This window comes from Quercus robur, chromosome 9 (assembly GCF_932294415.1).
Source record: "Quercus robur chromosome 9, dhQueRobu3.1, whole genome shotgun sequence".
Lineage (NCBI taxonomy): Eukaryota > Viridiplantae > Streptophyta > Magnoliopsida > Fagales > Fagaceae > Quercus > Quercus robur.
The window spans coordinates 52071989-52092585 of record NC_065542.1 but is presented as its reverse complement, the minus strand read 5'-3'; the positions used below and the strand labels follow the sequence as shown (position 1 = coordinate 52092585).

General features: G+C 30.5%; 1 protein-coding gene across 3 annotated transcripts in view; it reads right to left on the bottom strand.

Annotated features, from left to right (window-relative positions):
* Nucleotides 1–372: 372 nt before the first annotated feature.
* LOC126699018 (chloroplast envelope quinone oxidoreductase homolog) overlaps nt 373–20597 on the bottom strand; it is an 86344-nt gene continuing 66119 nt past the window's right edge. Inside the window, exons 1-5 of one of the 3 annotated variants that reach the window (XM_050396564.1) lie at nt 6921–7015; nt 5794–5923; nt 3087–3228; nt 2034–2125; nt 373–1241 (exon numbers count right to left, since the gene is read on the bottom strand). In XM_050396564.1, coding sequence (XP_050252521.1) covers nt 552–1241; nt 2034–2125; nt 3087–3228; nt 5794–5859 — 990 coding nt within the window. In that variant the 5' untranslated portion in view covers nt 5860–5923; nt 6921–7015 and the 3' untranslated portion in view covers nt 373–551. Of the gene's footprint in view, nt 1242–2033; nt 2126–3086; nt 3229–5793; nt 5924–6920; nt 7016–20597 lie in introns of those variants that run through there. The other 2 variants (XM_050396563.1, XM_050396567.1) reach the window with 2 other exon arrangements.

The following is a 20597-nucleotide window of genomic DNA, read 5'->3' as shown; positions in this document are numbered from 1 at the left end:
TTTCATATGGATCTATTAATTTTTCTCTATCATTCACATTCAGCCACATAAGGTAGTTGTGGAAAAAATTATGCATTTTTTTGTAGTACTTTAATTTTTTTTTGCTGTTGCCATCCCCAGGCTAAATAAAGCAAAAAACAAACAGTTTGGTTCGGTTCAGAAAAATACATAACCCTGACCCAACAACATTGACCGAACACACTTGCTCATCTCCATTGAGGCCAGAATTGCAATTTTTCTTTTTCTATAAATTGAGTAGTAATTTTACAACTGTTCTCATAGTTTGAAATAATATCCCTATTCCCAGCAATGAATCTCTGAGAATAATATCTGCGTTTAAGAACAAACATGACCAGAATGAAAAGATGGATATGAAACCCAAACATCAACGTTTACCATTAATATTGAAGTCATAGAGCAACATAAAAGACAAACTACACATAATAAAATGCAATAGTGTACTTAACACATTTATGTGGCCCTTGAACAACATTTTAGACACAAATTTCAGCAACTCATCATCGAGGCATATATGTGATATGTTTAATTGCCTAAGGCTCCAGAATGATCTTCCCAAAAACTTTGTTTTCAGCATTCTTTGCCCAAGCATCTTCATGATTGCTCAACGAGTACTTAGAGTCAATCACTGTCTTCATCTTCCCTTCCTTGACTAACTTGACAAGAAAATCCATATTCTCAGCCTTGCAACTTAAGAGAACTGGAATTAGCAGCTTCTTTGAGAAAGTAAGTTTCTTTAGAACATAAGCCTTAGCGGAACTAGGTGTAGGCTTTGCATCAAATATCTTTCCATTTGAAGCCAAATGGGGCTCAAAAGTTGACCAAGAAGTTGGTTCTCCACAATGAATCACTATGTCATATTTCTTACCAGATGGGCTTTTCAGAGCTTGCCCATCTGGGGTGGTTTGGTCAACAACCTCATCAGCACCTAAGCTCTTGGCAAGGTCAATGTGTTCAGGTGCACAGGTTGCTGTAACATGTGCATTTCCAAGCTTTGCTAGTTGAATTGCATAGTTACCAACACCTTCTGAGGCATTAGTGACGAGAATGTTTGTGGGCTTTCCGGTTCCATCAAGCTTGAGACCCGCAGAGTCGGTGATAGCTTGGTGAGCCATTAGACCAGCAGACGGTATGCCTGCACCTTCAGCTGCCGAAACTTCTAATGGCCTAATTACTGTCAAGTTCGCCTTAGCCACAGCAAACTCAGCTAGTCCACCTCCATTCTGTCAATGTATAAAATGCAAAGATGGATGTACTTGAATCAATAACTAAGGTGTGTGTATGGTGCTAGTGAAGCATATAATCATCAAGATAAATGTAAATTCAGCACAATTGGATTTGCTATATGCATGCATATGCAATTTCCCAACATTGCTTATAATCCCTAAAGCTTAGATAATTCGCTCATAACGGAAAATGATGTATAAATTAAAATCTTGTCTTATTTTTGGTGTTTCACTTATGTTCTACTAATTATAATATGTCACATGCCAAATTTTTTTTTTCTAAATTCATTTTAAAATTTAGTTATATTATAAAAAAAAAAAAGTAAAAAACATGTCATGACAGACAGGGGTTGGTATGTAAATCTTAATATTTATTATTAAAAGTAGAATATAGAATCTTTATCAGACATGTAGTTTTTTTGTAAAACTTGTTAGTTGTAACATTAACTATTCATTTGAAAGGTAATCCTCTTCATGAGAATTTGTTTTAAAAAATTATTTTATTCTATAATTTCCTTTTTTTTTTTTTAATTGGAAACTACACATAATGAAGTAGAGGTCATTATTATGAATTTTCCCACACCCTCTCCCTTTAGCCCATAAGAACAATCTTAGAAATTAAAAATTATCAACAAGAAAAGCTTTTTACGCACAATGTTTTACACACACTTATATTTTTAAAACTAAAACCGTAACTTAAAGTCAGATATTCAGTTTATACAGTAACACACGGTGTGAAATAAACAGTGCCCATTGGCAAAACTAGTGGAACAAGTATGGGGACTTAACAGCAAAACCAAGCATAGCTATGACTTTGTCACCAGCTTTGACATTTTTGACTCCTGATCCAACGTCAACGACCTCTCCTGCAACATCAGTACCTGTTCCAACAAAGAATATCTTGAATAATAAATATATTTTTTTAAAACAATTTTTTTAATCAACTTACATATATAATTGAATAATTTTGCAATGCTTCCAGAATATTTAGAACACACAATTAACTAACATGAAACTTGGACATTCAATTGAATAAATTTAATAAACAAGAAACAACTCATTTTTTAGGGTAATACTCCTATCAATATTTGGTTGGTAAGTCACATATATTACCATTTATTCAAAACTTAAAAATTTTGGAAATAGAAAACTTAATCATGTAAATATTATTCTAGCATTCTCTTCGTATGTGGTTCAAGATTTCCCTTCAATGAGTGGCTCGAAATACAAAATGGCATGTTTTGATATATAATAATTACCCTTTCGCCTTAAAAACTTGAGTTGATAAGAAGTGAGAACAAAATTGTGTAATTATTTATTCTAACAAAGTCAATGTTAGAATTCAACATAACAACACAAACTAAGGGTGTGTTTGGATACCGTTTATTTTGATGAAACTGAAAACTTATTGCTAAAAATACTGTAGATAAATATAAAAGTAACTGAAATAATACAATAAGGTTTATAAATAGTATCAAAAAGTGAAGTGAGACTCATGAATAGTAGCAAAAATAAACTGAATAGTAAAATAATTTTAATTTTCCATCTCAATCCAAACGTACACTAAAATTTTGAATTGAGAGAAAACTTGAACCTATAGACGTAAATGAACGTATGGAAACACATCACCTATTATTATGATAATGCTTAAATGGTTATATTTTATTTTTTTCCTACTTGTTTAAACTTTTAAATCAAATTGTAAATTATTATGGTATCATAGGAGTAATTTGAATTCTAATAATAATGGTTTATTAAATTCACAACAACTAACAGCTTAATTCTTTGAGCTTTGAGGCACATAGTAAAATCCAGGTAAAGGAATAAAAAAAAAATATATACCAGGTATTTGAGGTAATTCACGAGGAAACATAGGCTTCGCACCGCCCTGCTGAATCAGAAAATCAATAGGACTAAGACTGGCTGCTTCCACTTTAATCAAAACCTCATCTTTTTTTGGAGTGGGAACTAGGACTTCAACATACTGCACCAGCAATTAAATCATTAGTAAATTAATTGCAATAAAAGTTAGATTTTTGTACATTTTTAAGTTTATTTTGATTGACCCATACCCCAAAAACAAAAAATTAATAAAAATTCCCTCCCTTTTCTTCCGTATTTTAAACAATTAAACAATAGTAAATCGGACCCAAATCTTACTAAACTGCACTAATTAATATAACTTATTATGTAAAGCTTTATTGCTCTTGAAAAAGGCTGAGCAAAATGAAAGTGCACAAGCTCAAAGATACAATGTTTCATCAACTCAGCATTGAAACATTGGCTAGTTCTTTAGTTCAAAGATACAATATTTCATCAACTCAGCCTTGAAACATTGACTAGTTCTTTAGTTCAAACTTCAAAAGCTTAACCTTAATCAGTCTTCCACTTTATCCTTTCACAAAATTTCAACATGAAGCAGATATAGAAAATGGCTATTTATTTTCAAAAGTGATCTTCAACTTCAACTATAACGTCGAAACATTGCATGTCTTTACTTGAAATTAAGATGAACCATGAAACAAGTAACCAACAAACCGGCAAAGTTTCCAAACCTCCCTTGTGATCAAAAAAGAGAAATTTAACTGTGTGCAAATGGGTATGCACGTTTCCAACTACTCAATCAATGAAGGAAAATTATTGTGTATTTCTGGAATACTATAAATGCGTACTCTCTCCTTTCATATGAATGGTGGGTCCTATTAATTAAATTCATGATGTGACCCACCATTTATGTGAGAGATGAGAGTATGCATTTATGGTACTTCGGGAGTACCTAATAATTTTCCAAATTGGGTGACAATAAAAAATGAAAACCTGAGAAATGTTTTTATCATAAAATTAATCATTTTAAACTGTCACAATGAAATGATGAATTTAATTATTTAATCTAACACTCTTCATTCATATATGTGAGTTTAAACTATCCTTATTAATTGGAACACAACATATGGTTAGTTTTTAAAATGAATATAAGGCAGAGATAGAATTTGAATTGAGGACCTCTTTTTATGACATTATAATAAATTACTAATTGTCTTAAAAGTTTACGTCATAAGAAATGATAAAGTTAATCATTTAATCGAACACTCTTTCCTCCACTAATTACATTCTTTTTCTGCAAAAAGAAAAAGAAGCACAAACTAACCCTTCCATCACTGAAAGTTCATTGTCAGCCATCACAAGAAATTAACATAAAAATTTTCAGACTTTGAATTTGAAAGAACCTCATAAACAAAACTTATAAATAAGAGAGAGAGAAGGAAAAAAGAAAAAGAAATCTTTTTTTTTTTGAGAATACTAAGTATTTTAACACACACAAGAGGAGCGGAGAGAAGGTTTTAAAGAAACTAACAGTGGTGTATATCCAAAAGAGTCTAACTGTTGGATACACAGCACAAGGTTTAAATCTCTATAATTCACACTCATTTTTCAATGTGGGATTAACCAATTGTTTTTTTTTTCTTTTGAGAATACTAAGAGGCTATTTGGATCCATTTTTTTTCATCACTCAATTTCCATCACTCATCACTTATCACTTATCACTTATCACTTATCACTTATCACTTATCACTCATCACTCTAAAATACTAAGGTTGTTTGCCACCATCACTTACTTGCCATTACTCAATATTTTTCACATTGTTTGTGGGCCCCATACCTGTCACTCGGTGCAGTTTTTTTTTTTTTTTTCCAATACCCAGAAACTCGAACCCAGTGAAAGAAGAAAGGGAAAAAAAAAGTTCAGATCACCCAAACCCAATGAAAAAAAAAAAAAAAAAAAAAAAAACTAAACCCAGGAGAAGAACAAACCTAGTGAAAAAAAAAAAAAAAAAAAAAGAAAGAAAGAAACCCAGGAGGAGAAGACCGAACCCAGTGAAAAAGAAAAAAGAAAAAAAAAGTCAAAAAGCAGTCAAAAGGTGCTGCTGAGTTATGACTAGTGGGTCCCCCATGTGTGTTTAATTACAAAAATGTCATTGAGTTATGAGTTATGGAAACTGAAAACACCTAAAACGTGTTTTCAGTTTCCACAACTCATAAATTAAAAATCAGAGAATTGAGTGATGGAAACAGAGAATTGAGTTATGGAAACAAGCCATCCAAACAGCCTCTAAGTATTTTAACACACACACACACAAGGGGAGAGGGGACAAAGTTTTAAAGAAACTAACAGTGACGTATATCCAAAATGGCCTAACTTTTAGATACACAGCACAGGTTTTAAACCTATATAACTCACACTCATTTCCCAATGTGGGATTAACCCACTGTTTTTTCTTTTGAGAATATTAAGTATTTTAACACACACACACAAGGGGAGAGGGAAGAAGGTTTTAAAGAAACTAACAATGGTGTATATCCAAAAGGGCTTAACTTTTAGATACACAACACAAGTTTTAAACCTTTATAACTTACACTTATTTTCTAATATGGGATTAATCCACTAAATCTAAGTGAACTAAATGAAAGATAATTTACTTTCTTCATAAGAAAAACGAATGAATTACTTATAGAACATGAAAATTAAAGAAATGGATATGGAAGTAACCTTTAAATCACTGGGTCCTCCACCACAATTAGTGTAATGAACTGCGTGCATAAGCTTGCCTACCATACTCTCTCAGTTTACAGAAGGAAAGCTTAATGAGTTTGTGTGTCTGCGTGTGTGTGTGTGTGAGGTAGGACAAGAAGAGGACTAGATAATAGAAGTTCTTTTCAAAATTTTTGGGGTGGCTTTATAATAGAGCGAGAACTTCGTGTAAAAATGGTGATAGAAAAATTGAGTAAACTAGGATGATTGGAATTTTCTTATATAACAACACCACGCCATTGACTTTGGACTGAGTAGTGTGCAAAAATTGTAATACTCACTCCATCCCAATTTGTTTGTCTTGTTGGAAAAGACAAAATTTTTAAGGGAACGTCATTTATTATCTTGTCTGCCTTATAAAAATGTATAAGTTTACAAAACTACCCTTAAATAAATTTATTAGTTTTTTTAAAAAGAGTTATTCTTAATGAGGCAACTAAAAAGATGCCCCAATTAAATTGATTTTTTTTTTATTATAAACATTAGTTAGTTTTCTTTTCAAATAGTTTTGAAAATAAAGTAGGGGTATGATAGAAACATTAGTAAACTAATAATTTTTATTTTTAGAAATAGGACAATTTTTGGGACATCCCAAAATGGAATAGAGGACAAACAAACTGGGACAAAGGTAGTATTATCTTAATGAGAAGTTCTAGCATGACCATCACAGCAGCTGTAAAATGTAAGAGAATGAGTATTGACAAAAAATGAGTCATAAGATATTAAGATATCAATACATCTAAGAATACTCAATTTTATACCCAATGATTTTGCAACGTAATGAAGTGGATATCTGTAAATAATTAATCAACCTTTTTTCTGTCTACCAACCGATGCTCTAAAGGCATTAATTTAAAGAATGCTTTTAAAAACTTTTTATTGAAAAAAAAAACATTTAATTATTTTGACGATTTTTTATATTTCCTATAAAAATAATATTAAAATTTTTCTAAAATGATTTATTAATAATTATCATAATTAAGACACCTGTTAACGAAACTATTTTATAAAATCACAAAATTTTTTTAGCAATAGTACAGAAGGAAAGCTTAAAGAGTTTGTGTGTGTGTGTGTGTGTGTGAGAGGTAGGACAAGAAGAGGACTAGATAATAGAAGTTCTGTTCAAAATTTTTGGGGTGGCTTTATAGTAGAGCGAGAACTTTGTGTAAAAATGGTGATAGAAAAATTGAGTAAACTAGGATTATTGGATTTTTCTTATATAACAACACCACACCATTGACTTTGGACTGAGTAGCGTGCAAAAAATGTAATACTCCATTCGTTCCAATTTGTTTGTCCTGTTTGAAAAGTTAAACTTTTTAAGGGAACATCATTTATTGTCTTCTCTCCCTTATAAAAAGGTATAAGTTTACAAAATTACCTTTAAATAAATTTATCAGTTTTTTTTTTTAAAAAGAGTTATTCTTAATGAGGCAACTAAAAAGTTGCCCCAATTAAATTGTTTTTTTTTTTTTTTTAATATTAGTTAGTTTTCTTTTCAAATAGTTTTGAAAATAAAATGGGGGTATGATAGAAACATTAGTAAACTAATAATTTTTATTTTTAGAAATAGGACAATATTTTGGGACATCCCAAAATGGAATAGAGGACAAACAAACTGGGATGAAGGTAGTATTATCTTAATAAGAAGTTCTAGCATGACCATCACAGCAGTTGTAAAACGTAAGAGAATGAGTATTGACATAAAATGAGTCATAAGATATTAAGATATCAATACATCTAAGAATACTCAATTTTATACCCAATGATTTCGCAATGTAATGAAGTGGTTATCTGTAAATAATTAATCAACCTTTTTTTTGTCCACCAACTGATGCTCTAAAGGCATTAATTTAAAGAATTCTTTTAAAAACTTTTTATTGAAAAAAAAAACAATTAATTATTTTGACGACTTTTTATATTTCCTGTAAAAATAATGTTAAATTTTTTTTAAAATGATTTATTAATAATTACCATAATTAAGACACTCATTAACGAAAATATTTTATAAAATCACCACTTTTTTTTCCCACCATTCACAATGAATCACGTCAACAAGAAGTTTTGATTGAGTGAAAGAATGGGGAAATCTGTAGTACTATTGATATCAATAGTACAGAAGGAAAGCTTAATGAGTTTGTGTGTGTGTGAGGTAGGACAAGAAGAGGACTAGATAATAGAAGTTTTGTTCAAAATTTTTGGGGTGGCTTTATAGTAGAGCGAGAACTTGACAAGAAGAGGACTAGATAATAGAAGTTCGGTTCAAAATTTTTGGGGTGGCTTTATAGTAGAGCGAGAACTTTGTGTAAAAATGGTGATAGAAAAATTGAGTAAACTAGGATTATTGGATTTTTCTTATATAATAACACCACGCCATTGACTTTGGACTGAGTAGTGTGCAAAAAATGTAATACTCCCTCCATCTCAATTTGTTTGTCCTATTTGAAAGGACAAACTTTTTAAGGGAACATTATTTATTGTCTTGTCTGTCTTATAAAAATGTATAAGTTTACAAAACTACCCTTAAATAAATTTATTAGTTTTTTTAAAGAGTGTTATTCTTAATGAGACAACTAAAAAGGTGCCCCAATTAAATTTTTTTTTTTTTAAATATTAGTTAGTTTTCTTTTCAAATAGTTTTGAAAATAAAGTAGGGCTATAATAGGAACATTAGTAAACTAATAATTTTTATTTTTAGAAATAGGACAATATTTTAGGATATCCCAAAATGGAATAGAGGACAAATAAACTGGGACGAAAGTAATATCATCTTAATGAGAAATTCTAGCATGACCATCACAGCAGCTGTAAAACGTAAGAGAATGAGTATTGACATAAGATGAGCCATAAGATATTAAGATATCAATACATCTAAGAAGACTCTCAATTTTATACCCAATGATTTCGCAACGTAATGAAGTGGTTATCTGTAAATAATTAATCAACCTTTTTTCTGTCCACCAACTGATGTTCTAAAGGCATTAAATTAAAGAGAATGCTTTTAAAAACTTTTTATTGAAAAAAAACAATTAATTATTTTGACGACTTTTTATATTTCCTGTAAAAATAATGTTAAAATTTTTCTAAAATAGTTTATTAATAATTACCATAATCAAGACACCCCGTTAATGAAACTATTTTATAAAATCACCACTTTTTTTTTTTTCACCATTCACAATGAATCACTTCAACAAGAAGTTTTGATTGAGTGAAAGAATGGGGAAATATGTAGTACTATTGATATCAAATAGCTGTTAATTTAATCCCTCTTTGTCTCCCTTTTCATTTTTTATTAAATAGCTTAATCAGGTAGCATATGCTACCATACCGACAGTGATCCAGAGGGCCACTAGAGGACACGAACTTGATTATCTTGTGGGGTCAACCCTTGTAACTTTGGTCCTTTGTGCATGTTGTTAAGTCATTGACATTTTTATTTAGACCTAGTAAGCAATCAGGTTGTGTGTTTAGAAAAATAAAATTAGGTAGGGCTGCCGGTCATTTTAGATTAGGATGGAAAAGGATTGTTCAACAAGTGATTTTTGGATCATAGAGTAATTCACAATTTTGATGTGGTAGACTATGAATGATTATTTATTACTTACACATGAACTTGTAAATTTTTTATCCACCACTCACACTCCATCACATCATATCTATAATAAACAAGTTGTGAAATAGTTTGTAATACTTGAATAATTTGGTTGGGTTTAAGTTGATCTCTCTGAGCTCAAATGGGATAACATATTTTTCTTTTATAAAATAATGAACTAGCATGGATTTACAATCTTGGTATTCATTTTTTATGTGGAGGAGATTGTCTAACCTGATTTTCCACCTACAGGTTTGGTTTGGACAAGCCTACTGTACATGAACAACCCACCTAATTTGAACAAAAGAACACTGCAAGATTATCCCCAATACACTAGCCACGAGAGGAACATAAAAGTTATGATCCAACAACTAATGGTAGGTTTGGATTGAGGGGGAGGGCAAGGGTGACTCTACATAGAGTTCAGGGTGGTCACAAGACCACCCTGACTTGGGAAAAAAAATACAATTATTATGTATAAATTTTAAGAATTTATGAATTTTTTTTTTTTTTTAATCTTTAAAAAAACTTTGTGACCACCCTAAATTTTTTTTAGACCCAACGTAATTAAATTTTGGACAAAATTTGGCAACAAGCATGGTTATAGACTAACGCTACAACTCTATTCAATATTTTTTTTTATTAAATGTGAATTTTAACAAATTCACCATTTAATTACATTTTCTTCTTAAATTCTCCATACTTGGAACATTTTAAGAAGATAAAAAATCAATAACTATGTTGTCAATCAAATATTTAAATTTCGAATTTTTGTATTCTAAAATTATACATAAAAAATAATTTTATGGATCGAATGGCAAATAACATCCGATTGGTATGAAATTTTAAAGTGTTTTAAGAATATAGAGAACATGCAATTTATCGATTAGATTTTCAAAATATGTAACAATGTTAATTCATTTAATGAGAGTGACTACAACAAAGTTTGTAGCCAAATTATGTTCTTAAACTTTCGCCCCCTTAACAATATATTAGGTCCTTAGTACTCTACTATACTCTTCTCTCCCCTCCCTCCATTCAAATGGGCCCTAAGTGAGCTCATGGTACAACTACTAGCATAAAACTTGGACAATTGAGACACAAGCTACATTCACAAGGAACAATAGACAAAAGTCTAGATCCTTGTCCATAAATAGAGTATTACCCAAATCTCACCCGTGATACCAAAATCAATGGCCATTAAGGAGCAACATATGTGTGATCGTCCAGTTTATAAATTTATAGTTTTTCCACACATGAAAAATCCCTATACTAAAAAGAGAGATTTTTCTTTAATAAGGTCACTAACTTAAGCATTAGAAGTCTTCAATTAAAATTACACATCGCTGTCATACTGTCATCAAGGTTCACTTTCTCATGTCTTGTAAGTAGTACTAAGGGAATCAATTTAGTATAGAAGGCTCTATCGATTTGGTTAGTAGAACGATATATTTCGATACTGATCAATACCAATGTACTGTTTCGGGTTTACTATTATTTTATATATTTAATATATATAAATAAACTAAATATTTTTTACAAAATAATAGCATCCTGAAATTTAAATTTATTGTGAAAATATAGTAAAAATATTGTGAAAATATAGTAAAAATATTGTGAAAATAACATTTTTATTTTTGTTTTGGTACTCGTGTCTCAATTTTCAACTGCCATCTGCTAGCAAATTATTAATAATTCACCTTTTTTTCTTCACCTCCACTCATCCTCTTTTACTTTTGCAATTTATCTTTCTTTATTTTAATCTTGATTTTATCTCCTCCACATGTTTACCTCTACTGAGTCTTATCTCATTTCAAATTTCAAAAAGCAAGTCATCTCCTTACCTTTGGTCAGTCATCACATGGGCACCCAAAGCAAAACTCAAAATCTTTGAGAAACAGTAGAGACATAAAAAAATGAAGAAGAAGAAGAACATCAAAGGAATGCAGACGTTGCAGAGACCACGAAGAAAAATGGAAAGCTAAGCAGAAAAGAGACCGAGATATGTGAAAGATGCATAAGATCATGACATTTGTTGAGAAATTATCCTAGGTGAGTGAAAAATTACAAAGAAATCTGCGTTTCTGTTTCAGGCTGGTATCCATTTTCCGGCCGAAATTCGATATTTCGGCCGATACAGCCAAAACACTCCTGGTATTGCCGGTATTTAAACCGAATTTCGGTTGGTACTGCCGGAATGCTCCTGGCATTGTCGGTACTTAAACCGGTACGGAATGAGGACATTTCAGTACCGTTCGAGGCACCGGTATAGAAAATATCAGCCGTACCGGCCGGTACGGTACGAAACTGACTACACCGATAACTGGTAAGTACTCCATCATTGGGGCCTGTTTCCAGGTTAGCCATTCACGTGACCGCTTATCTATCAATTGGCACTAAGCCACCATCACTTCCCAAGAGTGAAAGCTCACATGGCTTAGACCACCCAATAAAGGATGTCAAACACACAAACACCCTTGGTTCTCCACAAGCAAGGCATTTACTTTCATGTGAGATGATGGTTACATATATTTGATACATGGTATTCTAGTCATGACTAGGTTGATATAGTTTGAGGTCTAAGGCAGTAAATTTAAGTGATCCTTTTATAACGAAATATCAATTAAATAAATTTATTTAATATTAACCAAAATAAGGTTAATTCGATAAATTGAATTCATAACTTGATGAATTAATTAACCGAACAAAGTTTAATTTCATATAGAGAATATATATATTTTTATATATATATATATATATATATATATCATAGTTCAAGCATAAACCTTCTCAAACAAACTATTTAGAGAGGGATAGAGATTGCTTGGTGTATAGCCAAATAAGAGATTAGTAGGTGGCTAATGTTAACAATTTACCATGTAGAATACCAATTTATGAAAATTAAAATTTCAAGTAATTCGAAAAAATTAATTATCATTGATGATTCGATATATTTACAAAATTTTATTTCTCAAATAGTTCAGGATTCAATTGTTCTAATATTTTAGAAATTCTATAATAAGAGGGAAATTTTTGGAATAACCATTTGAAAAAAAAAAAAACCAATAATTATTATAAAATTTGGCTCTTTCTAGAATAAGGGATAAGATCTTTTCATAAAGGGGTGGGGGCTTTTAATAAAAGGGCCTTGGGCCTAGTTGCCACTAGGATGTCACTTAGCCCCAACAAAATTTTTGGTCATTAAAGAACCCCAGATATTATAAGGTTGAATCACATTCTCGTACTGCAGTCACGTGTCACTTGACCATAAAATACCCTTAGCAACTACCAATCACGTTCTCCTATAATGTTTTAAGCAACTTGAAATCATATGATCCCCATGCTTTATTGATTGAATATAAAATGATCTTTTCCGTGTGTGTTAAAAATAATCTAATATTTGTTACAAAAGAGTATAGATATATGGCTAACTTTTAATGGACAAAATGGGCTTTTGTCCTTTTCGGGCAAATTAATTAGTTTTATACCCCATTTCCCAAACTAAGTAGAAAAATATCCCTCTTTTAAAATTCGATTTAGGATAAATCGAATTAGAAATTTTTTTTTTTTTGAAACCCTATAGTGGCGTTTTAATGAGCATATAGTGACGTTTTTAAGACGTCACTATAAGTCTTAAAAAACGCCACTATAGGCTCCTTAAAACGCCACTATAGGGCCTAACTCGATTTATCATAAATCGAGTTTTAAAAGAGGGACATTTCCCAACTTAGTTTGGAAAATGGGGTATAAAGCTAATTAATTTGCTCGAAAATGACAAAAGCCCATTTTGTCCAACTTTTAATTAATAACAATTAAATGTAGAATTGGTGTATTTGATCTGATGATAAAGAATTATTATCAAGAGTAAACACTACAGATTAATATTTGGTCTGTAATATTTGTTCTATTTTATGAGAAGAATCAGAGTTCAAATATTCTCTTCTCTATTGTGGTTATTAATGAATTTTAAAAAATAAATAAATAAAAATTATGAAGCAATTAGATTCTTAAAAATAATTCAGCAATTAATATATATATGAGGCAATGAGTTTGTTAAAAAAAAATCAGAAAATTATATATAAATCAGGATATTAAAAAAAAGTTAAAGTGCCCAACTCATAATGCAAATTTATAGAAAAATTATAAAGAACATAAGAATATAAGAAAATAAATAAAAAATAAAAAGGAAAAAAAAGAAGAAAATTTTTAAATTGAAGATAAAAAAATTACATTTCAAAAGTGTTTAGAGTTAAAATTTTTTTATTTAACAATTTATTATTATTATTTTTTGTAAAAATGAGTTTATAAATAATAAAATTTAAAAATAACTCTATAATAAACTACATAATTTGATATTGCTTCCAAGTTAAATTCTTAAATGGTTACTGTGGGGCCTGAGAATTCGTGGCCCAGGCCCATTCTACATTTGGGCCCAAGGCCTAAGCCGAGGAGAGCTATTGCCGAGGACGCATAATGAAGGCCCAAAAAAGGGTACAAGGATATGGCCGAGGACGATCTTATGCTCAGCATCTCACAAAACGCCTGAAGAAAAGGACAAACTCAGTACAAGGGCAGGACAAGGGAGAAAGCTGCCAACATTGTAATACCGAATCCTGCATCTGACAGGCCCATACTCCAAACCATACTATTTAACTTTTCCAACCGCCCCCAACAACTCTAGGTATGGATCGACAGGATAGGTCTGCACCCCAAAAAGTAAAACTTACACGTGGACACTAAAAGGGAAGGAACACGAGTATAAAAAGAAAAGAGAGCGAAGGGGAAAGGGATCCCCGGGGGGGGGGGGGGGGGGGGGGAAATTCCTACAAAAGGGAGAAGGGGAAGAAGACTATGCTCCTGGGATACTGTCTGAGGACTTAAATCTTACCACCCGCACCAATGGAAGGCTTAGCTAGTTAAGCCAAGTCCGCCCATATATAAGCTTCCATAAAAGCTACGACTAAACCGCTCACCTGTGACCAAGGTCCTGCCTTTCAAGCCCACTCTCTACAAATCATATTGATAGGGCCCTTTACATACAAGCCCAACGTCATTCTTGGGTCGTTAAAAAATCGTGTCCCTACAGTTACTAAATGGGTTAACTTTTTTATAATTCAATCATTCATGACCTTAACAAAATTCGACGTAAGTTGTATTCGAAGTTTATCTAATTGCTAAAAATTATTACATAAGAATTATAGGTAAAATTTTGACTAAAAAGAAATTACAACACGACTTATACATACAATATATATTAGAAAATTTTAGTAAAAAAACATAGTATAATGGGTATACTATTTTTTAACGGGTATTCTAAAATTAAAATACTACTTTACATCATTAGTGTTTAATTGTTCATATTCATCATAAGTTTTATATATCTATAGAGGTAAATTTTAGAAAAAATTCAATTAAAATTTGAAATTAGAATCCAATTATTTTGCACTATGTGTCTAAATTTATGTAAGGACCACACTATAATTATCCTTTAAATTTTTTTAATCTTTGTGCCAAGTGAGTTAATGAGTGCAAAATACTAAGAATCTAATATTAATGAATTATAAAATAAAATAAAAAACTAATCACATATACTCAATACAAATCATCACACAACAAAGATCACTACACATTCTATCTTATTAAAAATTAGAAGAAAAAAAATGATCATAAATTGTATTAAATTTGAATAAGAATTTTAATATATGACTAATTACGTTTACTTTTAAAAAAATAATTTGACTAATAATTTATATTTTTATGATAGAAATTGTGTTTAATTTTAAATGTATTCATACATATACATGTGTCGCATGCTCTTTTTTTTTTTTTAATAATTTGAATAATCATATATATTTTTATAATAAAAATTGTGTTTAATTTTAAATGCATCCATACATTTGTATGGGTTACATGCTAGTCTATATATAAAATAATAGGTGAAGCAGAGAGAGTGTGAAATTGAATTCCAAATTAGAACTCTAATTTTGTGCCATGTGTCTAGAATCTGAAATTGAAGTTGAATTTTGCATCATGTGGCTAAATGTATGTGGGCTCATTCTCATTAAAACCACTTCTATGTATTGGGTCAAGTGAGTTACTGTGCTAATTAAGTTTTTTCTTGATTTTGTAGTCAAACGCGAAAACCAAAGAGATTAATATCGGTGATAAGAACTTGGTTTGGGTACATTGCATAATTTCCAAAAGGATAGCAAAGCCAGAGTTTGCATCTTTGTTATAAATTGCTTACAAAGTTTGCATCTTTACATTTGCACTGAGTTTCGGATTAAAGTGCTTTCTTCTTAGTTCTGACATTGAGTTTTGTTTACTATTCATTTACAAAGTTTGCATCTTTACATTTGTTATAAATTGCTACTATGTGATTAGATGCACATTATGCCTAAAATTCACTATCCTTATATTTGGCTTTTTGTTCAGGTTTGGCACCTATAAAATGAAGAAAGCACTGCTGTGGACCGATGGATGATACTTTTTGCAGGCTGCAAAGGAACTTAGTGATCAATGGAATCTCACGCGAATTGGAGAGGACCCGGCTGTAGATGTCTGGATGGCAGATGTGAGTCACTATGTTTTTAAAATGTTTAATGAAGGTAAAGGTTATGAACAATGTAAATTTTCCGGAGAGAGATTTATTATTCTATATTTACGCAAGTTTGGTCACCTTCTTGGAGTGGATCACTCCACCCTGTCTTTCTACTGGAATTTTTTATTCAGATTGTTACAATTTAATTTGAAATTTTATTTGAATTTTCCTATTGTTGTTACTATCATAAATTATCATTCCAATTGTTCAATTAGAATCTGAAATTGGAGTCCAATTTTACTATACACGTGTACAATCTAATTATTTTTAATTTTGCTGTCATGTACAGAAGCCAATGAGATAAAATTAATAGCACATTAAACACTCATGCTTTGGGAATCGGTAGTACCAATCTAAATCCATTGGACCTGCTTCGTGATGATACAACTATGAAGGATGAATAAAAACACGCACAAACCCCTCTCTCTATAAAAAGAGATTGGAGAGAATTTCTTTTATCAGCCATGGAACTTCAGAGGTTTTTTCTTCACACAAATGCCCATCATGTTACAAAATGACCCATCGTAAAACTACAAAATGAGTACAACTCTGAGGGTTTTTTTTTTTTAATTTTAAATTTTTTAAGCTGCGAAAATTTCAATCACCAATAGAGATTGAAGATTCAAAAGCGTGAATGGATCTTTTGGACAAACATTGTCACAAGGTTCATCTTTCTGTGTAAAATATAGATACTGCTAAGTTTTGTTAATGAAATTTTCTGATTAATAATATGAATTTAGACTTAACTGAGCTTTTTAAACATGAATAAACTCATGATTAATAATATATCCATTTCTGTGCGGTAACACGGGGCTACATACTAGTATTTATTAATAGGTAAAATTGAGAGAAAATCCAATTAAGTTTTAAATTGAATTCTAATTGTTGTCTAATTTTGCGCTACTTGTTCTATTTAAGCTTTTTTAATTTTTGTTCCAGGTGAGTTAATGAGGTGCAAAAGACGAAGGATCTAATATAAATAAATCATCAAAAATTCAAAAAAAGAAAAAAGAAAAAAAAAAAGAAGGAAGAGTAAACTCATGTGTATATCTAAAAGAAATTAAAATAAAAAAAAATAAAAGAGAGAGTATAATTTGAATCCATATATGTGTGTAATTGTAATTTTTTTTTTAATTGGACCGTGCATATGTACAGGTTATACACTAGTGTATGTTAATAGGTAAAACTTAGAGAAAGTCAAATTAGAATTTCAAATTAAAGTCCAATTTTGCGCCATTTGTTTGGATTTATATGGGGTAATTTTATGACAGTGTACAATCTAATTATTTTTAATTTTGCTATCAAGTGTAGAAGCCAATGAGACGAAATTAATAACACATGAAACACTCATGCTTTGGGAATCAGTAGTACCAATCCAAATCCATCGGACTTGCTACATGATAATACAACTATGAAGCATGTTTAAAAAGTAAAAACATACAATTACCCATCTCTCTATGGTCGGTAGTCTCTCTCTTATATTCATTACCCTTATAATGTAATCTAAAAAAAGAGATTGGAGAGAATATTTTTACCAGCCATACAAATTCAAAGATTTTTTCTTCACACAGATGCCCATCATGTTACAAAATGACCCACCATAAAACTACAACCCTAAGGATTTTTTATTTATTTATATTAATATTTTTTTAAAAAAAAAATTGCGAAACTTCCAATCACCAATAGAGATTGAAGATTCAAAAGCGTGGATGGATCTTTTGGGTAAACATCCTTACTAATGTTCATCTTTCTGTGTAATTTTTCCATTTAGTTTTGATTCTCTTAATTGATATAGTGATGGGTTTGACCATTTTTTACTTAAGTTTGACTACAGCGCCAAATGTGTCTAAAGTTTTATTTACTTAAGAACCACTTAATTGAACGAGCTTAATTACCCTTTCAATATATGCATAAGTGCGATTGTAACTTGTGTACTGTAGCAATGGATAATTTGATCAAAGTTTGTCTCTGTTTCTATTGTAGCTACCCTTCCTTTGGTGGAACTATTGTAGTTCAACTTGCTTTTTTTTTTTACATTTGCTATTATACGCAACTCCTAAAATTTATAGGTGAGTCTGTATGTTAGATAAATAGCACTTTCATTAAATCTTATGAAAATATTTTTATTTTACATTCTAATTTGGTATTCTGGTATTCCTCATTTTCTCTAACATTTTCTTCAAATGGTGACTATAACTAAAGAACTACGTGTTACATCATCACATGGTTTAAGGAAAAAGGGTTGAGAAGACATGGGCTAACTCATTTGCTTTTCTTTTAAGCCAATTGAAATTACAGCAAACAAAAGTTCTCTAAGTTATGCAATATTTTTAAAAAAAGTGATGCAGACTAAGGACCATCAAGAGATCCCTAGGTGAGTCTCTCAAAGTTCTAATCATAAGCAAACTATTATGCCCACAAAAAGTATTAATTGATTGTGTTTTGGTGGCATATATTTTTTGTCGTAAGTCATTATGTCAATAGGTCATATATAATATTTAAGTTAGTATTAATTAATTGTGTTTTGATGGCACAAACGTAATATTTAAGTTTGATGTTCAGAACTTTGAAGTTGGTGCAAGGGATGAGGTACACTGTTCAAGAGAAGGGAGTAAGGTTGCATGGAAGATTATTGAGGATATATTAGGGAATGGAATCCTAATGTTTAAATTTTTGTTTAATTGATATTTTCCATTTATTTGTTAGGAATTTTTGAAATAGTAATCCTAATTTGCAAACAAAGAAGAAGAAGAAATAAAGAATTGTTTAAATCTTCTTACGAATTCTGTGAAAGTTACACTAGCAAAACATTCATAGACATCTTAAAAAATAAATCTGCTAATCATTTTGCTCTTTTAAGGTTCATTACCATACATGTGTCTCATTAAGTTTTTAAATTTTTGTTCCAAGTGAGTCATTCAATGCAAAAGATGAGGAATCCAATATAAATGAACCATAAAAAAAACACAGTTAGATATCTAATCATTTAATTTTACACCAAGAGTCTTTTTTTTTTCTTTTCTTTTTTTTTTTTGCCAAGTGACTATTATAATACTAACGTAAAAACCGAAATAACTACCTCACTCACTTAAATATTCTTTAACTACACAATTAGAGCACTCTATTGTTGAGAGGTTTTTAGCCCAAGCACTTTCCTCACCCAATCTGAGAATTGTGATAATTTTTGGTGCATGTGGGAAGCATTGGAAGAAGCCAAGGATAGCAAATACAATTTGGAGCTAATTGCGAGATCTAGATAACTAGTGAAGACAAAGCTCGGTGAAACCCATTGGTAGCTGGAACTTGGAGGGTTCAAGTACATTGGGTAGATTAGGCTTGAAATGTCTTATTGATATTCGTATACTCCAAATTTATTTACTAGTGGATCGATTTCGGTTTGGAGGGCCGTGGAAAGGTTTTTTGCCGAGTACTTTGGTTTCCTCTTCGATAACACGTCTTGATGTTATCTTATATTTGCATCTCTCTTCCCTACTCTTCAAGTTTTACATTTATTGTTAATTTTACATGCTTATGTTTTAGAGTTGTGTTCCGGTTTTATTATGATTCATTTACTCTTATTTTGCACTTAGTTAAGTTAGAATAAAAATAATAAAGCTGCCTTTTAAATTTGGGGGTCTAAACAAGTTATAGTGGTTTCACACTATTTGAGCTTTCAAATATAATTTTTCAGTTTGAATTTAACTATTGTTAGCGAGGTTACAAATGAAGGGATTTTTATAAAGCTAAAATTTAGGATTTGAAATGGAGTAAATTATTGGGTTTAGTGTGTGCTAATTTTTAGGAAAAAACTATATCAAATATACGTAAGATATGTTTAGTTAGAGAGTATACTAATTTTTAGGAAAAACGTTTCTTTATGAGTTTTTTTTTTTTTTGGTTGAATTACAATTTTAACCCTATTTTTTATTTTTTAAGAATAAGGATTCTCTAATTAGATTACGGGTATTTTTGATATTTTTTGAAGTCATAACTAACTTTTTGAATCCTCTTAATATATAAATGAGTTGTAATTCCCATTAATCTCGAGTAAGAGCTATGAAGTATAAACCTATAAATAGTCAAACTTTCACCATGCCTAAACACAGCAATTATATATATATATATATATATATATATATGTATGTATGTATTTATGTATGTATGTATAAATGTAATTAAAAATGATTTTTTTTTTTCTGAGTTTTGGTATGGTATCTTTTATTTTATTGATACCTTATAAGAAACTTGTGAATTCTTATAATTTCTGCTATTTCCTAGATATGCATATATAATTATATAACTTGGGAGATGATTATATTTCAATTTATGAGTGACATATAATTTCATTTGATGCATGTGTGGATATGTATCAAATACATTTTTAAGGACCTTCCGGTGTATTGTTGGACCAACTTGGCAGGGATGGAACCAAGATTTGAACCTGAAGGGGGATAAAGCTTAAAACATTTTTTTTTAATGAAAATAAAAACTAACACCTATTTCATATTCAACAAAATACTACATATAAAATAAGTGTTTCTTAAACAGTTGATATTATAAAAATGTCAA